This window comes from Tetrao urogallus (assembly GCF_951394365.1).
Source record: "Tetrao urogallus genome assembly, chromosome: 1".
Classification (NCBI taxonomy): Eukaryota; Metazoa; Chordata; class Aves; order Galliformes; family Phasianidae; genus Tetrao; species Tetrao urogallus.
Genome location: NC_136813.1, coordinates 90,394,046 through 90,403,998, shown reverse-complemented (window position 1 = coordinate 90,403,998; position 9,953 = coordinate 90,394,046). Strand labels below are relative to the sequence as shown.

The 9,953-nt window shown below is 41.8% G+C and overlaps 1 protein-coding gene across 1 annotated transcript in view; it reads right to left on the bottom strand.

Annotated features, from left to right (window-relative positions):
* Nucleotides 1-441: 441 nt before the first annotated feature.
* The window catches only part of URB1 (URB1 ribosome biogenesis homolog), a gene marked incomplete at both ends in the record, with an annotated part of 44,294 nt that continues 34,782 nt past the window's right edge, over nucleotides 442-9,953 (bottom strand). The window contains 9 exons of the mRNA XM_079536286.1: nucleotides 442-647; nucleotides 1,270-1,857; nucleotides 2,819-3,060; nucleotides 3,953-4,129; nucleotides 5,296-5,405; nucleotides 6,123-6,266; nucleotides 6,798-6,904; nucleotides 8,103-8,214; nucleotides 8,586-8,746. Coding sequence (XP_079392412.1) covers nucleotides 442-647; nucleotides 1,270-1,857; nucleotides 2,819-3,060; nucleotides 3,953-4,129; nucleotides 5,296-5,405; nucleotides 6,123-6,266; nucleotides 6,798-6,904; nucleotides 8,103-8,214; nucleotides 8,586-8,746 — 1,847 coding nt within the window. The remainder of the gene's footprint in view (nucleotides 648-1,269; nucleotides 1,858-2,818; nucleotides 3,061-3,952; nucleotides 4,130-5,295; nucleotides 5,406-6,122; nucleotides 6,267-6,797; nucleotides 6,905-8,102; nucleotides 8,215-8,585; nucleotides 8,747-9,953) is intronic.

The window sequence follows — 9,953 nt, the reverse complement described above, 5'->3', positions numbered from 1 at the left end:
AGAAATAGTAAATCATTGTGGCTGAAGCTCTGAGCGCTTGTTCTCTGCATTTATACCAAACTGTGGTGGAGTACTGCAGTCATTTTTCAGCATCCTACATCGGAGAGAGGATGGGTTTTAATTGCACGGGGACTGAAATACAGACCAGAGATGATGGACTGATCAGTTGTCTTTGGTTCTTCATAACATTAAAAATGCTTGTAATTAAAAAAAAAAATTATATAAATAGCATTATGTCCCATAACTGGAGAAAGAAAAAAAAAAAAAAAAAAAAAAAGGCATCGATGAATCCCTCCTCCTCCGATTCTCACAAAGTAAGAAAATATTGATCCTTATGACAAAAGTTAGTTTCATATGAAGAACAGTTCAGGAGGGTTTCATGGCTAACAGCAGTGATGGCAGAGCACGTAACATTAAAGATATAAGTGTCAGTTTGCTGAATCAGTGTCCCAGTGCAGCTGAGAACAGGGTTCTGCAAAGAGGTATAATAGCTTCTTCTCCCTGTTTATCAGTTTCCATGTCATCATCATTTAATTTATCATCTGTACTACTGCAGATCAATTTGACATGGGTTATTAACATATCTGGCTCCTGTGCTCCAAGCCACACGTCTCCGATGTAAACAGAAGTCAGGAACACAGAAACAGCTGTGGAAGAATAAACAGAAAACAATCAGAACAGATAAGTTTTTTAGTCCCACATAGCAGTAACAAAATAACCCACTTTATCTAGACAACTATATTTTAAAAGCTTCCTAACTATTTTCTAGGTGGAATACGTGCGAGTTATTCACTCATACAATGCCAACTACCTTCTCCATAGTAAGGAAAGGTAACAGTTTCCTGTTAGCACACCCTGCCAACATCTTTAAATTAAAACGTCTGGAATCTGACCTGTGCCTTCTGCAATCCAATGGGCACAATGAACAGTATTTGGATCAGAACCCATGTGGATTTATTTGTTGCAGACTATTTTACCCTTGGAGTTACATTTTACATACCTCACTCAGCTCCATTAAAATCCCAAAAGGGAAAGTTTCTTTCAGGGAGTATGACTGTTGTACAACCAGAAACCCCTACAACACAGCCATATTCCGTTCTGCCAACCCACACACCCATAACACCTGAGACACAGCTCTCACATTGTTCAAGTGATGAGCACCAATAGACACAGAACTCCAGTTATGAGGAATAAAAATACCTATGGAACAACCTATTTTCTATCACAACTCTGCCTTATAACATGATTGAGAAAGAAGAGTCAAGTTACCCTTCTTGTTCACATCCTCTTCCGTCATTGCTGACTGGCACAATGTTTTTACAAGTTCATGACAGCTGTTGTTAGTCAGGCCCTGAGCATCCATCAGGTGAAGCATGATTGAACTGAACAAACAGAGCTCTTTTAAGTGTCCCACTGCCCCGCTGCTGGCCTCACAGATCCGACTGTAAAACCTGTAGATGTTGTTCCTCAGGGTCTCATCCCTGAGCACCTCCTGCACTGCCACTGGGTGCGGCAAGATGCAATTCTGCAGCCACTGCAGAGTCAATGAAACGTTCTGCATATTGAGGCTGTGCTCAACCATAGACTTCACCAGCCATTTTGTTACTATGTATGCAGATGCACAGGTCAGACTGACTGTTTCATCTGTAAGGTCAGCAGATTTGAGGGGTTCTTCTGAATGTTTGGTAGGCAGCGCTGGGAAAACGGGCTCCCAGTGGACAAATATGGTGCTCAGATCCTCTCTGCATTTCTCCAGCTCAGAGATGTTCAGATCTGCAGCCATGCAGTCTTCTGTCTTTCTCCTTTTTTGACTGCGACGCGATGAGGCTTGGGATTTGCTCTTTTCTTTAATATTTTCTGTAAGAAGACAAACAACATCACAATAAACACCAGGTCCTCCAAAGGACTTTTTTGTACCAAATTATTCGAGAAAGACTGGATCAGTCTGGATCAGACTTTCAGTTGCTAAAGGGTAAGCAGTAGCCTCATTTAACAGCTTACACAATTCAGAGCAAATAGGCTGCAGTGACTCCCACACTGAAAAACTCTTCTGAACTGGATCACCTAAATTTGAAGTGAACAATAAGGCCAGTGACGCCCTGGCCCAATGCTACGTGAAATCACAGCAGCATTTCAGAGGTCTATGAGATGCAGTTTTGCCAGTAAGGCTACATTATTTGCCCAGGGAAGCTATGGTGCCCCATCCCTGGAGGTGTTGAGGCCAGGTTGGATGGGGCCCTGGGCAGCCTGAGCTGGTGGGGAGCAGCCCTGCCCACAGCAGGGGTTGGGGTGGGTGGCTTTGATCTCCTAGCCCAAACCATTCTGTGATTTTATGACTATTTACACCACATCATGAGAAATTCACACACCACAACTCTTCAGGCTAGTGCAGTCACAGCACACACCAGCTCAAGGAAGGAGACACCAGCATAGATAAACTTTTTAACAATGCAGGCTAAAAGAGCAAAGCATGCCCTGCTCCAACACAGCTGCATCCTGACTGAGTATGGCTGATAAGTGTGGGATGTGAATTTTTCCACATACCAAGTGCACTAAATCTCCAACCAAGTTTTATTTTAAAGCTCTTTCACTTTTTGAGAATTGACTGCTCTAAAGCTTCCAGAATTGTGTTAAAATTAGAAATCACTACAGTATAGATCTGAAAATTGGCTTCCCCCATTTCCATTCCTCCTCCCCCAAGCTGCATCTGATTGACTATAGTTATTAATACTTCTTTCTAGGAAGCTTGCCTAACTTGCATGGTTAACATACAGCAACCTTAACAGTATTAATCTCCTTCAATGTTGTTAGTACTTACTAAGCAGTTCTTTGATCTGGTATTTCTGAGCAAGATTCTGTACATCCTCTTGGAGCTGCAGGTCTTTTTCAATGATGCTCCACTTATGCAACAACAGCAGGATGTCTTTGTTTGAGAGAACACTGCCATTCACAGTGAATCGACTCATTTCTTTAAAGGCTTCCACAACAAGAGCACGATATCCCAGCACAGAACTGAATGTAGTGAAAAACTGTGCCAACTTGGCTTGATCTAAATTAGTCCTATAAAAATAGAAACAGCACCATGTATTTTTCTAGATGCTAATGAGTAAAATGCAATAATAAACACAGGTTTTCCTCCTTCCACTCTCCTCTTACAATTCTCCACTTCTATTTCTCAAGGTACCAGTATTAATTTCATTCCCACTTCATGCAACTGGAGTCTGGCATACAGCTCATGGAACACAGCCTTTGCCCTCCCAGCTGCAACATCCAAAGGCATGTGGCACACAAGGAAGAGGCCAGAGGTCTGGCACTTCATTTCATTTTGCATGTATCATCAGAATTTTAAGAAAATAAGTAGAGCTTCTCGAAATTGTGGCAATACTTCTCTGCATGAAGAGCTGCAGGTGCTATTAGGAATTCAAACAGAACTGTTTATCTACCTGTTTGCTTACTGCTTTCCCTGCTGCAGCTGCTGCACGTGGGCTCATTGAGTGTGCAGAGAAGGGACTAACACCTAATTAATACTGCTGCGTAGAACCCTGCATGACTTTGTATAATTTGCAGGCATGGTTCAGACACAAAAAGAGCCCAACACATTGGAGAGCATGAAAGATCCCTGCAACAAACAGCACCACCAACTGCAGGCACTAATCCAGAAGTAAAAAACAGCTTAAAACACAGCAGCTTAAAAATAGCTAATTACTAAGGATGTAGAACTTGATGGTAACCATGCAACAGTTGTCATTTTGTTCCCAGTATATTCCAGCAGCTACATCTTCCTGAAAATCTCACTGAGGTTCATGAGCTGACATTCAGACTGAAGGGGAGAAGAGCATTACACTCATCAGAGACTGAGACATTCTCTCAGCCTTCGTAAATTTCAAACTGGACAGAGCACAGTATGCAAACTTCTTTAAAAAGAAAAACAACGACAACAAAAACAACTTACCGAATGAGTTTAACTAAAGTGATCAAAACATACAGAAATTCATTAACAAGCTGAATAGGAAGAAGCTTCCTGTTCTCCTGTGGCTTTTTCTTGCTTTCTCTGTTGCCTCCTATATTTGTCAGCCACAGAGCATGGACTAAGGAAATGATTCTATTTAGCAGCTTGTTTTCCAGAAACCTGAAAAACCAACAAGCAAAGGAATAAATACCCATAGGGAAGACAGACTTTAAGCAGAAACCAGTCTGTATTTCAGAGAGGGCTGCATTCTGGTGCATGCTGAGAGCAGCTACTTCACAGCCAGGACCTGTCAGGACTCGAGACCCACAAAGCACCAGCAGTGGAGACCCAGGCTGCTGCCTGCCCTCAGACAAGGGAAAAACCCAGCACCTCCTCCTGCCACACTGCAGTTGGGGAACAGCAGTGCATTACAGCCCTCGCACAAGGCTAGCGATTGCTGACTTGCACCTTTCATTACAAAGGCAAGGCAATCCATTCAGTCGCAGCCACTGCCACCATTTCCTTAAAGCAATTGCTGTTCAAGACATCTTGGGTCCTTATATTCCTAAGGCTTTAAGCAACAGCAGCAATGCTTACGGCACAGTATCAGAAGTTACATTTATTAAGGAGGAAAAGTAAAAAGAAAGAAAAAAAGCAATCATTTTTGCACAGAGGATGCAAGAAGAATACTCATCAAAAGGGCAACCACCAAGTAACCACTGAGTGCCAGAAGCCAAACACACAGTCTTCCAAATATACTACATGATATCAAAGAGAGGTGGCTGTCCCTAGTACCAGCTCCTGAGAACTGTTTGCACTCTGCTGTTACCATCATGGGGTATTCACTGGGACCTGTTCAGGCTGATCACAGCACAGATGATCCTGACAACTTGCTTGAACCTGCCAGGAGAATCTATGCAAGAGAGATTGTGCACATATACGTGCACATGTGCGCACACATCTCAGAGAAGCAACTGGAGTGTTACAGTGAGCTCAAAATCAGTGTCACACAAGTACTCAGAGGTCCTACACCAGGTTGTGAGGTGTGGGTATTAGAGAGATTTGGGTACACAAAAATAACTCTTTTCTTTTCTAAGGTGTTCAGAAACATGAAACTCTCCTCCCACTGCAATTTGAAAGTGCCTTGATTTTGTTTTTAGATACACTAGGGAACACTTCATAGTTCAGCAAGTTCTGCCAGTATGGCCTTAGGTGCCAAATATCAAGACCACTAACAGAGTCATTTCTGTATCTGCCACCCTTTGTTTTCATATTCAGTTACATAATTATTTCCTGTACGTGGGACAGTAGAATTGTTCTCATTTCACCAATATTTCCCTAGTTACCTTTTCTCTAAGATATGCAGTATCCAGGTTAGGAGGCTGTGGTCTTGTATCAGCTCATAAGCAGCTCTAGTGACACAGGCAGCATTCTGTAGCACTTCTAGAATGTGGTTCTGAAACAGAAAACATAATTTGTTCTTTACAAAATTAGTATATAGTCAACATCTAGTTACTATTCATCTTTCGGAAGGATGTAATTAGCAACCTGACTGGTATCCGGAATCCAATCAACTTAAAATATATCCCCAAACACCGCACGTTCAGAGAACAAAAGACATTCTCTTTCCAATGTTTCATACACACAGACACTCATCTTCAAGGAAGCAAGACAGCTTTCTCTCTGTCCAAAATGGTCATAGTTAAGTGAGATACTTTAAACAGTGGATTTCTCAGGATGGACGATTATAATCTTAAGAGCTGATGACCTCTGAACTTTCTTCTTCTTAATGCACTGCACAGATAACATGCTAATTAGGGTATCAACAAAACTAAAGTCTGCAATGTTTTCCACAAAGCAGAAGTAATAAGACTGTGCAGCCAGACCATCAGCTGATGAGAGTGAGTGAAGGGCCCCATCCGACCTGGCCTTGAACACCTGTAGGAATGGGCACCCCCAGCTTCCTTGGGCAGGGTCCTCTCCTAATTTCAGGGCTCATATATGTGACTGGTTTAGACATAAGAATTTCCCTCTTCAACATGTACAAAATCAACAATGAAAAAATTTTCAAGAGGGAAAGGGAAGAATCAACTGATCCATTCTGCTTCATATTTAAGATATTCAAAACCACATCACTTGATTTATTTATCTTTATTTATCTTTAAATTCTTACCTGTGAGCCTTCATCACACAAAGGACTGTTGAAAAAGGAAAGAATAACATGGAAGATCCTCTGGTAATCATAGAGCTGGTAGCAGTGTTTATCACGCAGCCCTTCCCCAAGAAGTCTGAGAACCCAGTCACGTTCTGTTTTGTGCTACAAGTCATAAAAAACAGCACCATCAAACGTTTCAGAATGATAACTGCTCATTAAGCACAACAAACCAGTAGCCTGGGAATGCCAGCACAGTGCTCAGCAGCTTCTTCTGGACTTTTCCACTTTCATCTCCATTACATTTAATCAATAACTACATCCACCAAGAACAGCTACTCTACGGCCCAAATATGCACTGACAATGGGACTTGTAAAGTTGCTATTTCTAAAATATCTCAATCAATCTCCAGTTTAAATTATTAAACTGAAACGTGAATTGAATTAGCTGGGGCAGAACATTCTGCTTGTTGTGCTGTACAGTACGCAGCACAACTCATGATTTCATTACCTGCTCTTATTAAAAAAAAAAAAAAAAGGAAAAAGAAATAATACTTCCCATTTACATATAATACAGAGCAACGATCTCTCTAATTAATTATCTCTGAAAGAATAAGATTTGATTGCATTTTTATGTCGTTTTTGTATTCTTTTTGGAAGAATAAGTGGATATCTATGAAGGGATTCTTAAGTTACCTCAAAGTCAAAACTGTAGAAAAGCTGGAAAAACCCTGGTACTTTCCTCAGGTCCAAATACTGGTGTGACAGAAGGAACCTGTTGATCTTTGTATACATGTGCTCCTCTGTGAAGAGAAACAATGGCTGGTTATTGAGGAGGAGGACAATGAACCCAATATACAACCACACAGAAAAATAAATGGAACCAGTATTTTCCAGTTTTTCAGCTAGCTGTCAAAACAGTGTGTTAGCTACAGCAAGGAGAGCTTGTGCTCTAAGGCTGACTGTATTGTTTGAGCTGGACCAGACTACTTGGAGGGGAAATTCAAACTCAACTATTTTTTTCCAGGGCTGCTGACGTTTGGTCGGGCATCATCCCACAGGACAAAGCAGGTATCCCAATAGAGACTGCCTTCCAGACATGTTCAGTATAGTCCTATGCACATTCACAGTCACCTCACAACTCTGTGGCATCAGCTGTGCTCATGAAACATGGAAATAATGTAAGAAAAATGCTACTGAGCAAATGAAAAGTAGGAGTACGTGTCGCATCAACGTTTCATAGACAAATGGTATTTAAAGGCCTCAATTTCAGGTGCAGTTACCCATGCAAACCTCCCAGAGAGCTTGTATGTGGCATATCAAACAAGGTGAGAGGATAAGAAACGATGGACATAAGTTAAAACATGACACTTTCAGACTAAATGTTAGGAATAACTTTTTCCCATTTAAGAACAGCAAGACAGTGGAATAGATTGCCCACAGGGGTTGTGCAACCTCCCATCCTTGGGAGCCGTCTATGATTCAGTCTGGAAGACTGGTTGTTTCCTAAGGTAAAGCCCTGAGCACAATTAACTGTCTTCAAGGTCGGCCCTGCCCTGGACAGAGCATCTAGCTAAAGATTTTGTGAGGTCCCCTGTAACCTTGATGCCGTTTCTCCTTTGCAAAGATGACTTAATTGATTCAGTGCCTAAGGACAAAGGGTTACTCAGGCCAACTGACTCTAATCTGCTGAACAGGACACACAGACTTTATATAGTCCTTTAATGATCTCCCCCCCAAAATTCCAAGGAGGTAGACCAAGGAGGTAGAGTTGCCTTCTTTAATGGACACAGCAAAAAGTCACTTCCCAGTCTTCCAGCAATAAGGCAGTCCAGGCAAACACTGAAAGCTTTTCTCAGAAATACAGGAAAGCATGCTTCGTGGCTCCTGCCACTCTCACAGTAACTCAGCCTCCAACGTCAATCAAGGACATCACTCCATGCACACCCACCCTCCTCTTTAACATGCCAGAAATTCAACATGTGCAATAGGTTACAGTACCTGGCTTCAGCATCTGCTGTGCCACACGAGCAATGTAGAGGGTTAGGGAGAAGGTAAATCTGAGGTTCTGCTGCCTGATTCCATTTTGCACAGCATCCATGAGATACAGCAACTGCAACACGAGAACCCAGGGGAGATAAAGCTTGAACTACCACCCAAACAAGTACAACAGCAGAGCATACATACAGAAGTAGGGTTTTACGATATTACCAAGGCCATAATCAAATACCAACCCCACTGGGATTTCTGTTCCTACAAATGAAGACGTTATGAATTTCTAAATGTGTTTTCCCCTCTTTTTCTTCCCAATGAATTCAGAATCACAAACGCAAAAGTGATAGAAGACAAGTAATGGAACAGAAGAAGCTGCTTTGGGCTCTTACCACGTGCAAGCAGGCTGGTTAGTAAGGCAGCAACTCTCCCCTAAGTGTCTATGACTTAAGATGTCTAACCTGGCAAACTCTCAGTGGAGCTCAGCCTTACCTGTTTCTGCTCTCGGAAGCGAGCTCCTTCCAGATGAGAACGAAAAGAAGCCAGGACAAAATATGCTGCTGCTCTCATGTTGGAATCATAGCTACTAAGGGCAGCCACCGTTAGGCCCAAGGCATTGACTTCAACAAACTTGTGACATGCCACTAAACATTCTGTGTGAGCAGAGGAGAAAGAGAGAGAAAAACATCCAGTGCATCATACTCACATGTTGTAAAGTATATAACAGCACTACAATCCTTCCTAGAACTTCCACTCATAAACACCAATTTCTAGATCTACTTCCCCGAGCTCCTGTTTCATCAAGAGCCTTCAGCTAACAGCTCTTTCAGCTAACAAAAGCATCCTGCAAATCACTCAGCAAGAATTCTTTAATAAACACTGAAGTTAAGGTGGTTACTCATTTCTTTCAGACAGATATGAGTTTGTCTGGCAGACCATGCAAAGTTAGCAGTAAATTCTCTTAAGATATCTCATATCCTACTGTTTCAGGAAAGCTAAGTGCAAGAAAGAAGAGGAGGGAAAATTCTCTTCCTCATTATTGTCTGGGTGCTTGGTAAGTCCGTGCATGAAAGCAAGATCAGCACAGACAATAGAAAACCTACCTGCAACTAAAGAGCTTTCATTATACAATGGATAAGAGAGTAATATCTAAATAAGTCATTAGCCACTTTAGAAAAACTACTGTGACCATGCAAGCATGGGTGATTCTGCTGGTAAGGCATGTTCCTACCAAAGTGCTAGGCTGTAACCCAGCAGTGATCAGTAACCAGCCAAATAGAAAACACTCTTGAACCTACTATTTATCTTCCATAGCATTTTGTCATCAAGATGCTGAGTTTCTTTTTTAGGGGCTGTGTGTTCTTGGCTTGTGCCATTGCTACTCACTGGGGCTGGCAATGACTTGATGTAAAACCTCCAGACTACCTCCTGTGCTATCTGTATTTAACAGTCACAAAGAGATTGATTAGGAAAACCATCTCTCACTGAAAACATGCAATAATATTTTCCATCCAGCTGACCTTGGAGAGCACACTGAACAACTAACATCAAATAACAAGCTATTATGAAAAGAAAAAAAAGTTCTGTCTCTGACATACAGTTTGTTTAAAGTACCTTGAGAATCATGATGGAGAAGCTTTCCACAAGATGCTTATCAGAGCTAAACTTAGACAGAACTTGCTATCTGCCCAACTCCAGACTCACTTTTTACCCAGTTAGCATGAAACACTGTGCAGTACGTCTATGTTTATAAATCCAGCAGTTGTATAACATCTGTGCACAGGGCACTGTGCAGCCAGTACAAAGAGCAAATAAATAAAGAATGAGGAATTCCAAAAGCAGCTGACATGGTTTAGGAGC